This window comes from Pteropus medius, unplaced genomic scaffold (genome assembly GCF_902729225.1).
Source record: "Pteropus medius unplaced genomic scaffold, Ma_sr-lr_union100, whole genome shotgun sequence".
In the NCBI taxonomy this organism is placed as follows: domain Eukaryota; kingdom Metazoa; phylum Chordata; class Mammalia; order Chiroptera; family Pteropodidae; genus Pteropus; species Pteropus medius.
The window spans coordinates 254248-270524 of NW_024348531.1; the positions used below are offsets into that span (position 1 = coordinate 254248).

Sequence of the window (16277 nt, forward strand, 5' to 3'; positions counted from 1 at the left end):
TGGGTGGATGCATAGTGGACGGGTAGATCAATGGCTTGGTGGATCGATGGATGGGTAGATGGGTAGATGGTAGATGGATGGTGGATGAATGGGTGGGTGGTGGATGGGTAGTAGATTGATAGATGAGCTGCTGCATATGGGCCAGCAGGAAGGAGAGGCTCTCATTTTGTCCTATACCCCGAGGTAGCCCTGCTGCCCTCCCATGGCTGCTGTTTTCTAGGCCACAAAGAACGTCCTTAATGTGCCTAACAAGGAAGTAATCAGCACACAAAATGATGTGGAGAAGCTAGAAATTCGAGAGCAAACTAAAAGCAAGTCAGAGGCCAAGTGGAAGTACAAGGTGAGATGTATGTGTATGGGAGTGTGCATGTGTGTGTGCACCTTTGTGTTTGCATGTGTATGCAGGTGAATGTATCCACTTTCAGGGAGGGTTGCATTTTGTGAGAGAGGCAGTGTGTGGGTGTGTATGGGCTTGGTATTGTGAGCAGAGGTGCACATCTGTGTGTGTGTATGTACATGCTTGCAGGGTGTGTGCAGGTGTGTGTTTATCTGTTCCCAGTAAGTGGTGCTGTGAAGGTTTAGGCACACATGTGGCTTCAGAGAGGCCACCTCCCATGGGGTTGTTACTGGCCTAAGAGATTGAGCATGTTGCCCTCTGAGTTGATAGACAGCATTGCCCTCTTTTGCCCAGCCCTGGTTTGAGCTCACACTCCCTGGAGCTGGGCAGTGTCCCAGGGCAGGTCCTGCAGGCCCATAGGTCCCTGTGTGTCATGTTCAGAGGGAGGAGGCTGGCTGGTCCCACTGTCCCTGCCCACTAGCCTCCTGTGTGGAGCTTAAGGACGGTCCCGGGTTTGCTTTTCAGAACAGCAAACCCGACTCCCTACTGAAGATGGAGGAAGAGCAGAAGTTGGAGAAACCTCCTCCGTCAGGGAACAAGGATACCAAATTCTCATTTTCCTTCTCCAACAAGAAACTTCTGGGGTATGTGATGCTCGTGACAGGTGGGGTTGGTCCCACTTGCACCACATGTCACACACACCCCCTGCCTACCCACCCACCCCCATACATTACATATGCACACGCATATACCCTGCACATATCCCCACATTACACATATACACACATATCACTCATACACAACTCACACACACACCCCCATGTACACACATCACAAACACACACGAGGGCTCCCCAGGTAAAGCCCGCCTCTCGAGCTGGCTGACATCACTGGGCACACCCCTCGTGAGGGCCACACTGGGCAGACCCCTTCCCTGCCTCCTAAGCCAACAGCTTGTGAGGGTGGGAAGGGGCCAGCAATGTGTGCTGGCAGGGAGTGAGAGTGTGTGATGGGGCAGATGTTAGCTGAGTAGCTGTCCAGGGCTAGCACAGGGGATGTAGCAGGGGTCAGGGTACTGGCCTTGGAGCCCAGAGGCTGGGGGGAGGGGTCATTGTGAACCCAGTACTCTCTAATACACCTAAAATTATGGGAACCATGGAGCCTGTGGTGCCGCTGGGTCCTTATGTGCCCAAGGGAGTCAGGAGGCTTCCCAGAGGAGATGGAACTGATCTGAGACATAGGGGTACGCAGCCTGGGAGGGCATATGTATGTGAGCAGGTGTGTTTCAATTCCAGTCTGTGGAACATGTCTGCGTCCATTGGCCAGCATGGCAGCCCAACCCAGTGTGAGATGTGCAGGCCACTGCCTCACGCCCACTGGGAAGTCTCTCATGGGCCATGATCTCACATGCAGTTGCTTGCTGCGTCCAAACTCGTGGCTTGGATGCTACAAATCTGGGAAGCAGACACATCCCAGTGGGAATGAGACCATTCTTCTATAGTGGGTCTTAGTTTTCTCATCTTTGACATGGGAGGAGAAAGCCACTTCAGGTGATGGGTAATTGGGATGGGCCAGTGTCTAGTGACCAGGCAGAGGTTGCGAGGGCAGGCCCCTTGTTCCCAAGAGCTCATAGAAATGTACTGAGGCTGCTCAGTGAGCAAGTGGATGGGGTCTGGTCTGCAGGGCCCTGTTACCCTGACTTCATGGCTCCAAGCACATCCTTGATTTTTCCTGGGGTCCCAGGGAGCTTTTAAATGGAGTTAACTCTAAGACTGACTGTGCTTTAGAGTTTAGAAATGAAGGAGAGAAAGGTGGACATGACTCTAACCATATCACACCTGTGTGTATCTACATGGGTGTGTGTGTGTCTGTATGTATGTGTGTGCGCGTGTGTGTGTGTGTGGTCCTACACCCAAGAGGCTCACCTCTGGCTGGCCTCTGTGTTTCCAAGGTTGAGAATTAGAGCCGTACCCTTGGGAATTGCAGACAGCTCTGGCCCAGCCTGCTGTCCCTACTGCTGAATACATGCCCAGGCCCCAAACTGATAGGGAGGCCACAGCCAGAGCTTTTGGGGCAGGCCGAGGGAAGGCCTTGCTGGTCCAGTGGCTGGGGTGTGCAGTGAGGGGTCCACCCCGAAACAGCCTGAGGAGAGGCTGGACATTAGGGAGGAGGGATAGGCCCCCACCCCATGGGCTGTACACTGGATCTTGGCATCTGGGAGGAAGCTGTGGGTTTGAGAAGCATCTAGCCTGGCTACTGATCCTCTGAGGCCTGTGGTGGGGTGTTGTGGATGCTGGCCAGGTCACATGGACCCCTGCTGACCAGCCCACTTCTGCCCCAGCTCCAAGGCCCTCAAGCCTCAGCCAAGCCCCGGGGTGTTTGGGGCCTTGCAGAACTTCAAAGAGGACAAGCCTCAGCCTGTGCGGGACGAGTATGAGTACGTGTCGGATGATGGGGAGCTCAAGATCGATGAGTTTCCCATCAGGAGGAAGAAAAATGCCCCGAAGAGGGACCTGTCCTGTGAGTTGGGGGGGTATGGGGAGGGGCAGGCCCAGTCCTATAGGGCCATCTGGGAGCAGATGGGTGTCAGGCGTGGCCAGCTAGGGCTCACTCTCCCAAAGCTGCTGCCAACTCTTTTGCTCTGCTCTCAGTCTTACTGGACAAGAAGGAGCCACTGCCCACGCCCATTACGAAGCCAAAGCTGGACTCGGCGCTCTATAAGGTGAGTGCTTTCTGGGATTCTGAGGCTCTGGCCTATACACCACTTGGTGGGATGCCTCTGACTGAGCTTTCTGCTTGGGGTGCAAAGTGGGGGGTGGTCTCAGGGTTTTTGTGGGGAAGCCAATTCGAGCTCCAGAGGTGGGCATGTGAGCCCCAGAGCCCCTCGTGGAAGGGACCAAAGCAGGTGTGGGGCGTGGATGGTCCGCAGGTCTCTGTGAGTGGTGGGGCCTCCGGAGCCCAGCCAGGCCTGCCATGAAGATGATGCACATCTTTGATACTGAAGATGGAGTGCAGGCGGAAACAGGGCTGGGCCTGCTGGGGGATTAAGCTAGATGACCTGTGAGGCTTCATCCAGTCCAGGATATGGTGGCTGTCTCTAGGGAGGTTGGGTCTCTGTGGGGTCACACGCTGCCTGGGGAGCCCCAGGGTATCTCCTGAGAGCCACCTGCCAGGGGCTGTTAACTGGGGTCCCTCAGGTGTGGGTTTGCCCTCTTGTCTGCTCCCCATCCAACCACACCAGTGTTCAATAGTGGGGCTCTCACATAAAGTCCTGGGGACCAGGTCTCCTCTGGAGAAGCAGTGCTGGGAGTGGAGTGATGGCACCAGTTTTTTGAGGGCAGGGCTCCATGATCCCAGCAGATAGCTCCAGCACCCATGTCAGGCCGTGTCTGACCGGCAGCCCCATGTGCTCATTATAGGGCATGCTCTTTAAAACTTAAAAACTTCTTTTTCTTGTCAAGAGAAACAGTAGCCCTGTCCCTCTCCCCAGCCCTGTTATGACTGGCTCCCTGTCCCCACAGCCGAGCGATGACTCCTCAGATGAGGGTTCCCTGCGAATCGACACGGATACCAAGCCTACCCGAAACGCCAAAGTGAAGAAGGACAGTGGGGGCTCAGCCGCAGGCATCTTGGACCTCCTGCAGGCCAGTGAGGAGGTGGGCGCACTTGACTACAACCCCAACAGGTAGGCCCAGGCCCAGGGGTGGCCAGGGGACATGCGTGCTTCCACGTGGGACACACAGGGTTTCGAGATGGGGCTCTGTTGTCCATGGCATTTTGCATGTGGGGGGCTTCAAGGGCCCACATCCCAGAGACTGAGCAACCAGAGCAGGACCCCTGCCTGGCAGAGGTGGCACCAGACAGCCAAGGAGGTGGGTGTTTGCCGGCTGTGCGGGTCCTGCATGTCCGTGGAAGTCCTGGTCAAGGGCACGGAGCTCCAAGGACAGAGGCTCCGGCCCTCCCCACCCCCCAGTTCTGGATGCCTAGACAGAGGGAAAAGCTGAGAAGCAGTTGGTGGTGGGGGCTATAGTAGGCGGAGTCAGGGAGCCACCATACCTGGGGGTCCCCGTGGGGAGCAGGGCTGAGCAGGGCACCTGCCAGCTGTCAGGGCTGCTTCAGCCACTAGTCTCCTTGCTTCCTGAATGCTGTAAAAATAATGTGAGAAAATTTCCATGACGTGAGCCCAGCATGAGCCTCTCTGGGACCCCAAGGCTGTCTTCTCAGCAGAGACCTCACCCCAAGGCACAGGAGACAGTGGCTTCAGAGCTGAGGGATGTGGCAGCTCACACCCTGAGGAGGAGTTGGATTGGCCAAGTTCCCAGATCACCATACCAGTGAGGGGCAGACTGTTCTTGAGATCAGATATGCAGTCTGTCTAGCTGGGTCAGGAACCCATTCAGGTGGGTGTGGATACTGTTCTGTCCTGGAGGCCCTGAGATTCCAGGCAGGTGGGCAGGTGGTCCAAGACCTGTGTCTGCTCAGCTCAGGCCAGGTAGCCCGTCCTGCCTAGGCCTGACCAGCCCCTTGAATCCTCTGATTCAAGAGAAATGTATTAATCTGGGCTTTGCATTGGATGAAGGGCTGGGCTCATTTCTCAATGATCCCAGTTAAATTCTCGATCCTAGTTAAAGTTTGTTTATAAGCATTTCAGCCAAAATTTTTATTTTTCATGTGGAATTTCTATAAGTACAACAGAGAACGGAGGAGTCTGGGCCTATACCCTCTGTAGCATCCCTGCTCGGGGACCTTAGCCATCATAGAGGGTGGCTCCCCTCCTAGTGTTTGAGACAGCAGTGGATTCCCACTGCAGAGATGGGAAACTGAGACTTAGATTGCTTAGGCAACTGACTAGGAGGCAGCCGAGGACCAGAAGAATCTCTATCTGCCTGATAACAGAACCTGAGCGTGGGGGGTCAGGAAGGTTGACCATGCTGGGTGGTGACATCCAAGCAGGAGTGACTTGGCCTGAGGAATATGGGGCCCATGAAGCCCCATCTTGGTGCCACGCTTAATGGCACTGCTCTGCTTGGAGCCTTCTCTGTCCCCCAGACTTGTCCTCCACATGTCTCCCTCTGCCTTAGAGTCCATGTTTCCAGAGTCAAGGTCCCAGGGCCACGTGGGCACATGGAGGCTGCACATCAGGCCCATCTTAGACAGGCAGAGGGGCTTGGGAGGTGGATTAGGGCTTGACTGAAGAGGGCTCTTGTTAATCAAATGGCCGTATTTTCTTTCACAAGGTACTATTTTTTGTGAAGTGTTATATCTTGTCATGGGAGTGGTTGCAGATTCCCTGCTCAGCTTTAAATGGTTTCTGTGGGTGTGAAACCTAAGCCCCTCACTGCAGAGATGCCCCGGGCCTTTGCCAGGAGGAGAAGCCTCATTATGAACCCCTTTCTCAGAGGGCACCAGTGCCTGGTGTCAGCTCCATGCCCCTTTTTCTGGAGAGAACTGTGGCTAGTGATGCCTCGGAGGCTGGTTGTCACTCAGACCCTGGAGAGGTGCCCTAAACCCCTGGGTGCCCACATGGTCCAGGGAGAGGCCCCTGGGATGAAGACAGACAGGCTGGTGCCCTGGGCTTGCATGGAGCTGGGAACACTGGCGCTGCAGCGTGGGCTCCTGACTAACCTGGGCAGGCCCACCGCCAGGAGGGTGGATAATCTGTGGATGCACTGCTGACTGCTCACACGCCTGCATATTGCACACATGCCTGCAGGGCCTCCTGCTCAGCCCGCCACAGGCAGTTCCTCTCCTGAGTCTCCCACTTGAAGCATAGGTCAGTTTTTGATGGTCCATTTGCTCTGTTTTAAGATTTTGCTATTTGGAAAAAAAAACAGCTGAAGAAAATGGAGGAAAATATGTTAATTTCTTGTGGATAGTTTGCTTAAGTGTTTACTGCTAGAGGGAACAGAGAGGATTTTGGTATGGTAATTGGAGGATTAAGGTATTATTTTCCATGTGCACTGGTTAGAAGTTGTTCCTTGATCCTTGCCTGGTGTGGACAGACGGCGGCTCTGGGTTGTGGCCCTGGGCTCCACAGCCCCCCTCTTGGGTTGCAGTTGAGCTGGGCTGGGACCTTGAGGTCCAGCTGGCACAGGAGGGTGAGCGGCTGGCTTCCAGGGACCCTCGAGGTGGGTGTCCTGGCTCCCACCCTCCCATCCTTGCAGCAGGCCTGCTGTCTGTGTGGCCGCGAGGCTCAGTATGGGGCCCAGACCTTTAGTGCAGGGCTGCATCACCCCCCACCCACTGAGAGCCTGGTGCAGAGCGAGGAGAGCCAGTTGTGGGCTTGCTAGCTCCCATGCTGGGTCGGGGGACTGTTCCTGCTCACAGTGTCAGTGACAATGGTACAGGAATGATACTGCCAAGCACTGCACGCCCCCAGAGGGGTCCGGGCAGCCCTTTGCCCATGCTGGGTGGACAGGGCAGGTCATGATGCTGCAAGGCCATTGCTGGGGCAGAGGGCACTGGGGCGGGCAGAGGGGCTGGCTGGGGGTTCCTGAGAAACCAGGGTAGTTTGACTGTACTTGATTTTTTCATTGTTTATGGCTTAGGAACACAATCCTATTCGGTTCCAGTGAAACCTCAAAACACTGTGGTCCGATGCATCTTGGGCAGGGCAGGGGAGTGGTATTGGAGGAAAGCTGCTCAGAGAGGCACTGCCCATTGCCTCCCTCACCAGCTCGGACCAGAGCCCAGCAGTGCCTCAAACAGGAGGGCTTCTGTACATACTTGCCTTGGTGGCCCCTGGACTACAGGGACTGCCCGCTGTGTCTGTGCCCCTGTGGCAGCTCCACCTACCTTCCCCCTCCGGCTTTAGTCTTGACAACCTCTTGTTTCTGAGTGATTACTCTTGACCCCTTCTCATTTTAAGGGTCTTACTAAACACGCTTCAAAATGTGCTTCTTGGAAGTGGGAGTGGGGGTGGGGAGGGGGCAGCGTGAGAAAGGATGGTACAGAACCCCAGTGGGGCTGTGTGGATCAGCACTTTCTAGTGCTATGTCAGGGTCTCGGCAGCCCTTCGAGCAGGATGTCCCCTGCGAGGAGCACATGGGGTGGGCAAGAGGGGCCTTGTAATGTCAGGCACGCAGGGCGGAAGCACTGCTGCCTCCTCCTGGGCCTCCTGAGTCTGTGACAAGAGGAGGGCTAATTCCCCTAATTCTATGCCAAGGTTCTGGCCCCGCCTCTCAGGGCCCCAGGGAGCACAGGGAGAGTCCTCCCCCACAAGCAATGAGCGCGGTGTAGCTGGGCCTCCGAGGCTGAGACAGCCATCCTGTCCCCATTGGGGATGGCTAGACATGATTCTGAAGGAGATGCCCCACTGGGCCAAGACCCCTGAGAGCTGCCTGGCTGGGCACCATGCCTTGTGGGAATGTGGGCGGTGAGCAGGACAGAGCCCTCTGTCCTAGCTGCAGTAGCATCCAGAGTCCCAGCCAGTCCAGAATCTCATTTATCAGCTGCCCAGGGATTCTTGTGTACAGACAGATTGGAGGTCCTGGCTGTAAAAGGTGTGGACTGGGGCAGATCCAGGCTGTGGGGTAGGGGAGGCGGGCACAGAGCAGAGAAGTCCCACTCAATGAGGAGACCACGCATGACCTCGTGGGAGGGTCTGCAGCGATGAGGAGGAGAAGGAAGCTGCTGGAGGAGCCCAGGACTCGGCCTGAAGAGGCCCCACTGTCCCGAGCTCTTGGGACCTGGCTCTGTGGGAAGGTGCCACCCACCCACCCTTTCCAGAGTCAGACCAGCACATGATGGAGTGTTGGGCAGTGATGCCAGCTGCCCTGGGTGTTTCAGAAGCCAGAGGAGGTCCTTCTGGAGGAAGGGGAATCAGAGCTGTCTGGGGAGGCAGCAGGGGCTCAGGTGTGAGGCAGGGGACACGACCGGGAAAGTGCTGGAGGGCAGCAGGGCGCTGGGGTCAGTGAGGGCAGGGCGACATTCAGAAAGTCTCCTCCTTTCAGCCTTCCTAGGCATCTGGGGAGCTAAGAGGAATGCCATAAAAGCAAGACGAGCCGGAAGTGCTTTCCCAGCTGCCTTGATCAGGTGAGATATTTTACACAGGTATGGTGTGGAGCAGATTAACGGGTGTAGGTATGAAAGCAAAGTGTATGTGTAGATGCGGAGCAGCAGGTTCGGGTGCAGATGAGGTGCAGGAGGGGGGAGGCCCTTGAATGCAGTTATGGGTGTGAAACGGAGGAGTGAAGGTGGGGCTGTAGATGCAGATATAAGTAGGGGTATAGATGCAGGTGGTGTGGGTGTAGGTCCAGGTGTAGATACAGTTAGAGGTGTCAGTCTGGAGGTAGATTAGATGTGTATATACGATCAAGTATAGATTTGGGTATAGATGCATTGGCAGGTGATTGCATTGTCATAGAACACGCGAGTAGAGCATGGGCCATGGGAGGAAGAGGGCTGTGGTACCCCCATCTCAGGGCGCTGGATGGAAGGGTGCCCTCAAAGGTGTGTGGAAGAAAGCACCCAAGGCTGGGGCTGAGGGCAGGGGTCCACTGTGGGAGAACAGCATGGGGTGGGTCATGGGGCACACAGAGCCAGCTGGAGTGGAGGACAGCCTAGGGCCTTGGTCTGCCAACCACCTCCCTCTCTTCACCACCCTCCACTTCCCCTCCCTGTGTCCTCTCTCCAGGCCGCTCTCTGTCCTGAGGCCTCCAGCCCCCCCTTCGGAGTGGGAGGGGGTCGGGGCAGAGGGTAGGCGAAGGGGGTGGCTGGCCATTTCCATGGGTAAGTCATCAACCACCACCATCCTCCTTCCCACATCCTCTGCTGACCGCTGGATAAGAAGATATCCGGGCTGTGGGCCATGGACCATGGGCTGTGGGCCAGGTCTGAGTGCGTGTCTCTCTGTGCCTCCAGCCAGCCCCCAGCCTCCCCCAGCACACAGGAAGCCATTCAGGGAATGCTATCCATGGCCAACCTGCAGGCCTCCGACTCCTGCCTGCAGAGCACATGGGGAGCCGGCCAGGCCAAGGGCAGCTCGCTGGCGGCCCACAGTGCCCGGAAGAATGGGGCTGGCAGCAAGAGCTCAGGCAAGCGGCTGCTGAAGAGGGCGGCCAAGAACAGCGTGGACCTGGCTGATTATGAGGAGGAGCAGGATCACCTGGACGCCTGCTTCAAGGACTCAGACTATGGTGAGCACCACCCCGGGGAGAGCATTCTCTGACAATGGAGCTGGCCCTTTTTTGAGAGATAATTCACAGACCATAAAAGTCATCCTTTAGAAGTACATGGCTCAGTGGTGTTTAATATATTTAGAAGTGTGCCACCATCACCACAGCCAATTTGAGAAAATGTCACCAACCCTAGAGAAAACCCTTCCCTACCCCCCATCCCACTGCCCTCCAACCCCCTCCCTGGCCCCTCATAGCCACTGGTTTACTCTGTCTCCTAGATATCCTGGATATATTGTGTTCACAGTATCCAACAATGCTTGGTTCTTCATGTCTGGCTTCTTTCATTAGCATGCTCTTCAGGGGTCGCTCACGTGTAGTGTGGTCAGCACTTCATTTTGTGGCTGAATAATGTTCCATTGTGTGGACACAGTACACTGTTTATCCCTTCATCCACCCATAGAAACTTGGGGGGGCCTTCCACCTTTTGGTGATTGTGAGCAGTGCTGCTATGAATGTTGGTGTGCAGGGAGTTTGTGTGGCCTTTCTCTGCAGTGTCCCCAGGTGCATTTGTGGGAGGGGCATTACTGGGCCGAAGTTTGCAGCTTATTTTACCTGAGAACTCACTCAACTGTCCTCCATGCAGCTGCACCATTTCATACTTGCAGAAGCATTGAGGCTGCGTCAAGGCTGCATCCACCTTCTCTGTCTCCGTATAGAGGGAGAAACAGGCCCAGAGTGGCTCTGTGGCCAGTGTCTGAAGTGAGCAGTGAGTTAAGGGCTGAGCCATGGGCATGGCCTCCTTCTAGGGGCACAGCCCCTCACTCCCTAGCATGGCTCCTCCATGGCCTGGGCTCTGGGCTCCAGGCCCTGGAGGAGCTGCTATCAGCCTCCTGGGAGGGAACTCACAAGCAAGGAGCTACCCAGGGACATCTCAGTCCCCATGGGACACGGTGTGCCGACACAGGCCCACCGTTCCCCAGGGACAGGATGCGCTGGCCCCCATGCTGCAGGGCATGCCTTCGGCACAGTCCTAATGGTACCAGGGGCACATGTTCATGCCCCTGTCCTCAGACAGCATCTCGGCTGTGAGGCTGACCCTGCCCCATCTTAGTGGACACATTCGTGCCTTGCTGTGGTGCCTGCCTTGTCCTGATGGATAGTGGAGTGACCTCTGTTTTCTGGGCTCTCTTGCAGAGGAGGGTGGGTCCTGGGGGTTCAGATGCCACATGCCCTGGAGGTTAAAGGTCACTTGGAACTGCTACGTGAGGCTCCTTCCTCTAGAGCCTCCCTGAGGCAGGTCTGGGGGCTTTCAGAGCCTCTTGGCTCCATGGACTTTTTACGTTTTCTCTGACAGCAGCAGAATGCGATTTGTTCTGAGAAGACCTGGGCCTCCAGTGGGCGCTGCAGCCAGGCTGGGGTGGGCAAGGCTGGTCAGGTGCCCCCAGGGGCTGGGCAGGGCCTCTTGCCTGGCCAGTTGCTGCCCCTCTCTGAACCTCAAGGGGGCCTGGGCTGGATGAGTTTTAGAGCACCCTGTGCCCAGTGCTCTGTGATCTGAGGATGGCCGTGGGGATGCCAATTACCAGGTCTGCCAACTGCCTGCAGCGCCCCCCCACTGTGGCCACTCTGGAGGCTCAGCCCTTTCTCTCTTTGCTTCTCTAGTGTACCCCTCCCTGGAGTCTGATGAAGACAGCCCAGTTTTCAAGTCCCGGTCCAAAAAAAGGAAAGCCTCGGATGATGCTCCCTACAGCCCAACAGGTAGTGCCGGGACGGAGGGCTCTGTCTGCACCTAACAGGCAACCATAGGCACATTGGCTCTGTGTGGGCTCAGACGAGGTGTCGCCTATCTGCTTCCCTCCTGGGACCTGGAGCCCAAGCGCTCCTGCCAGTGGGCTAGTGTGGTGCCCCCACGGTGGGCCAGCCCTCTTCCTAGTTTCTTCTCATGAGCAGCCCGAGGAGGGCTACCTTTTCACCTGGCCCTTGTCATGGCAGCCAGTAGGGTGGAGACCTTATCTCCTTTCCATGTGACCCCCGCCTGCCCGCTCCTGCCTTACTGGGTGGGATCCTCTACCCTGTTGGGCCTCTCACTGACCCTCCCTGAGTTGCAGTGTTGTCCCCAGGACTCAGGGACAGACTAGGGCCTGTTTGGGGGAGCCCAGGGGTACACACAGTGGTGAGTGGCTGACTGAGGAAGGGTGACCTTCTTTTCCAAAGCGAGGGTCGGCCCATCGGTGCCGAGGCAAGACAGGCCTGTTCGTGAGGGGACCAGAGTGGCCTCCATCGAGACTGGGCTGGCAGCCGCCGCAGCCAAGCTATCACAGCAGGTAAGGAGGGGAACCCCAAACTCGGTGAAAAGACCACCCAGACTGGAGGCTCTCACCGGCTAGGAACATTTGCGTATCTCTGACCCTTGTTTCTCCAGGCCCCCAAATCTCTTAAGAGTGTGGGTGGGGAAGTGGGGGAAACTGATGGCCTAGGTCCCTGGCATTGACAGGCGTCTTGTTGCTGAGGCCGGTTGTCCCTGGTGTAGGTGAAGCCCTGGCCGATGGCTCCTCTGGAGGGCCCTCTGTGGTGCCCAGTGATCCAGTGTTTTCCTATTGTCCTCACGGAGATGGAAGTGGGTGTCCCATCTCTATGAGCTCTGTTCTATCCATCTCTTTTGCCACTTCAGCTCCTCCCAATCCCAGCCCCCTCCAAAGCCAGGATCCCAGACCCTCAGGTGCCACCTGGACCAGGTCCAACCCCGATCTGGGCACCTGAGGAATTTAACAGGACCAAAGGGAATATTTTAGAACCAAGAGTTTCATTATTGCTCAAAATTGGATGACGGAGGTTGGGGGAGGGAGTGCTGGTGCCACATCCTACTCATCCCTGTGTCCAGGATGGCCCAGCACATGGAAGGAAGCATGGTGGGCCCTCCTCGGGCCCCAGCATTGCTCTGAGCGGCTCAGGCACAGACCCAGCCCGTTCTGCTCCCAAGTGTGGGCTGCTCAGCTTGGACAGAGAGGCCTGGTGTGCAGGGACCAGATTCCCCTGGATCTAAAGTCACACAGGCTGCTCCCTACTCTGGCAGCTGCGCGACCAATTACTGAGGCCCAACTGGCCCTTCTGGCTAACTCGCCCACATGTTTTGTTCAAAGGAGGAGCAGAAAAGCAAGAAGAAAAAGAACTCCAAGAGGAAGCTGGCTCCCAACACATCCTCCACCTTTGCCTCTGCCAGCACCGCCTCTGCCAGTACCACCTCTGCCAGCGCCTCGACCTCCCTGCGGCCTCCGCCGCGACCTCCACCGCCCCGGCCTCCACCAGCACGGCCTCCACCAGCACGGCCAGCAGCCAGGCCTCACAGGAGGGCAGCTCGCCTGAGCCCCCGCCCGAGGCACACAGCAGCAGCCTAGCTGACCACGAGTACACTGTGGCTGGCACCTTTGCTGGGGCCCAGGCAGGTCGCACCTCACAGCCCATGGCCCCTGGGGTCTTCCTCACACAGAGGCGGCCCTCTGCATCATCCCCCAACAACACTGCTGCCAAAGGTACCGTACCTGCTGGCCCTGAACAGCCTAGACTTATAGGCTGTCCTCATAGATGACCACAGGTCTCCCTTATCCTACCACAGCCACTTGAGTCTGCACCCACGCACTCAGGATGTGAAAGAAATAGCCTCTTTCAGAGTTGAGAGCCAGGGTCACACATCAGGGGGTCTAATTACCTCGGAGTTAGGTCTAGGTCCTCAGACCTTCAGGGACTCCTCAGCTTTGGGGCCTGGCTCAGAGTTGGCATGGTCAGTGGTTTGCCGAGGGTTCTCTGGGAGGGCCCCAGGGTGACTTCCCCAGGCTCCGCTGTGTGAATTGGGGTTGGCATGCTGTCTGACATCTCCACTGGCAGCCCCTGGCTCCCAATCTGCCTGTACTTTTGCTGTAAGACTCAGCCAACCATGGACATGGGGAGCGTGACTCTAGGTGGCCCTGCTGCCAGGAGGTGGGGCAGGGGGACCTCACTTCATAGTAATGCTGTTGTCCAGGCCTGTCCCCACCTCGTGCACTTGGCCCCACCCCTCCATTGCTGTCCCCTTGTCAGTGTAATCTTCGAGCTGGGTGCTTTGTTAAATGGTTTCAGAGGGATGCAGAACCCCCAGGCTTGGGCTTCACAGGCCCATTTTACAGACAGGATGGGGGAGTCAGAAAGGTTTGTAGACTCCCCACTCCACAAGCTGTGCCTCTTACCCTCTCACTCATCTGCCTTTTTGTGTCTCCTCCTCCACCCCCAGGAAAACGTACAAAAAAGGGCATGGCCACCGCCAAGCAGAGGCTTGGGAAAATTTTGAAAATTCATCGGAATGGAAAACTGCTCCTTTAAAGTTTGGAAAGCCAGGATTCTTCTGCTCCGCTCAGGACCCCCGGAGCCCCGCTACCACATCAGCCCCCAGGAGGGTGGCCGCACTGCCTCGCCCCGGGGGGGGCCTGGCCTCCTCCCGGCCACTATTCTCCCGACATGAGCGAGCGTCTGTTGCTTCAGCAGGCGGAGCTAGCCAATACTGACAGACGTCCTTTCTCAAGTTGCTTAGAGTGACCAGTTCCCGAAACACGGCCCTGTTTGAGGACCATTCCAGTTTCAGGACAGCCTCTAGGGAGCCCCGAACGTGGGTGTGATTGCAGGGCTTCTGCAGCTCTGCTGGGAGCACAAGTCCTTCAAAGAAGGAGGAGTGAGCCAGCCACTCACCAGGCCAGCCAAGAGTCTGAGCCAGCCACAGGCTGGTAGCCTCCAGAGGCTTAAAAAAAGGCAAAGAACACTAGAGAGGAAGACGAGGAGAAAGCGGGGTGTTTATGTGCCCCTCATCCTTTCCTGAGTGATTCTCAGACACGTCCAGGGAGTGTTTGGCCCGGCCAGGAGAGGGACCTCCAGGCCCTCTGGCCGGCGGGTAGCGGGCCGGATGGCAGATGTCACACCCCGAATGCCCAGGGCATTTCTAGGGGTGACTGGAGCCAGCAGCAGGGTCAGTGTGTTAGTGGGTCGGGGAGCCGCCATGGGATCCCCAGCCATGATGTGGGGCACAGGGGTCCCAGGTTAAGCCTTGTGGGTGGACCCTGTCCAGCCCTACTGGCCACACTCCGAGAAGCACTTCTCAGCCAAGGCACCCTGCCCCAGACCTGGTGGGGCAGATGGCAGCCGGGAGGCCCAAGGATTCGGGGGGCCAGGCACTTCTGTCTTGTCACCTGTTGGCACTTGGCGTCGAGCGCATTGGGTGGCTCCTGGATCACATGTCCACCCATCGACACGGAGGGCTGGATTTGTTTCTCAGGCAATCCTGTATTTTAATTTTAGATGTATTTCCTGAAGCATATTTTTCATAGAATGTAGCATGTAAATAGCTTTTTAAATAACTTCTTTTTTATAAGAGTAAAAGTATCTTTAGGAATTTCTTTCTATAGAGTCCTTCATTAACATTTATACAAGTTTTTTGCCCAGTATGATGAACAGTTGGGTTTCGAATGCTTTTTCTTTTCCTTCTTTTTTTTTTTCGTTATGGTTTTTTTTTGTTTGTTTTTTGTTTTTTTGTTTTTTTTAGGGACTAAGGTATTGCCTGAAAAACAAGTGATGTCTGTGCAGCCTTATATCTGTCTTTACAGAAGCAAACAGTACACAAAAGATCTATTTCAGACACGTTTGAAGATGAATCTTCAACTTGAATACCAGCTCTTTCTTTCCTTCTTGTTGATGAAGGGGGTGGGGGTACAGTTATTTTACTAGCACCTTGTGAAGTGTTCTGTGTTTTGTGATGCTGTAATTTATTAATGTTTGTAGCTTTTTATATTTGTACATTTCTTATGAGCTTTGTTTATATGCCCATCCCTGGGTGTTCTGTCCCCGAGGAGAGGCGGCTTCGTGCAGGTCTTGCCCCCAGCTCAGCCTGTTGGGGGGATGCGACCCCCGGGCCTGGAGGCTGAGCAAGGCAATGCTCACGGGCCCCGACTATTCCAACCCAGCATTTTGAAGGTTTCCTTGCCCGTCATTGTTGAACATTTATATAATCTAACCCGGCCATCAAACTGTTCTCTCTCTCTCTCTTTTTTTAATTTTATTATTATTATTTTGGCAACATGTACATTTCTAACAAAGTTTATCGTGGCTATTAAAGTGTTTTATTTCCCAATTCATATTACTCTTGTATCGAGTCCATGAGGTCTAAGGCAACTTAGATCAAAGTTTTAAAAGAGTAAAAATATTTCAGGTTTTGTACAGAACCATGTCTGTGTCATTTCTGCCTCATTCACCGTCGTTCATCCTGGCAGTGAGCGCAGTATGGGGTGTCACTTTGGTCTGGAGGTCAGGTCTTGTGCACCCCAAGGGCTAGGTGTGAGCGTGGACAGTCAGGCCAGGCCCCCTGGCTTACTGGTGTTCCCCCTCAGAGAGCTCTCAGATGGCCCACGGGGCACATACATTGTCATATACTCCATTGCCTGCAAGAATAGGCAAAAGAGACCATCAGGGAAGGCAGCCTTTGAGATCTCAGCTCCACCAGCCCCAGCCCCAGCCCCAGCCCCGAGCATCCTCAGAAGCCCTTAGAACCGTCTTATGGTTTGCAGGTGGGCAGTTTAGCGGATTCCAGTGAGCATAGGGCCAACACCCAGAGGCACTCAGGAACGTGTACAGGATTTCTTTTAAATCCGACGTTAGAGCAAATGAACAAAAGCAGAATCTCACCCCACCCCCACCCCCACCCCTGGCACAGACCCACAGTGTGGGATCAAGGATTGGGGGGCCAAAGAAAGACCAGCTGGCTGAAGGGGCCACCGCAAAGGAGCACTGGGGTCCACACGGGGGCTGTT

At 55.8% G+C, this 16277-nt stretch overlaps 1 protein-coding gene across 1 annotated transcript in view; it reads left to right on the top strand.

The window, feature by feature from the left end:
- The window catches only part of PHF2 (PHD finger protein 2), a 90205-nt gene extending 74513 nt beyond the window's left edge, over nucleotides 1–15692 (top strand). Inside the window, 11 exon segments of the mRNA XM_039879816.1 lie at nucleotides 221–340; nucleotides 863–981; nucleotides 2679–2857; nucleotides 2989–3059; nucleotides 3859–4022; nucleotides 9200–9474; nucleotides 11116–11211; nucleotides 11668–11777; nucleotides 12594–12711; nucleotides 12714–12983; nucleotides 13718–15692. Of these exon segments, the coding sequence (XP_039735750.1) occupies nucleotides 221–340; nucleotides 863–981; nucleotides 2679–2857; nucleotides 2989–3059; nucleotides 3859–4022; nucleotides 9200–9474; nucleotides 11116–11211; nucleotides 11668–11777; nucleotides 12594–12711; nucleotides 12714–12983; nucleotides 13718–13806 (1611 nt within the window). The 3' untranslated portion in view covers nucleotides 13807–15692.
- Nucleotides 15693–16277: the final 585 nt, after the last annotated feature.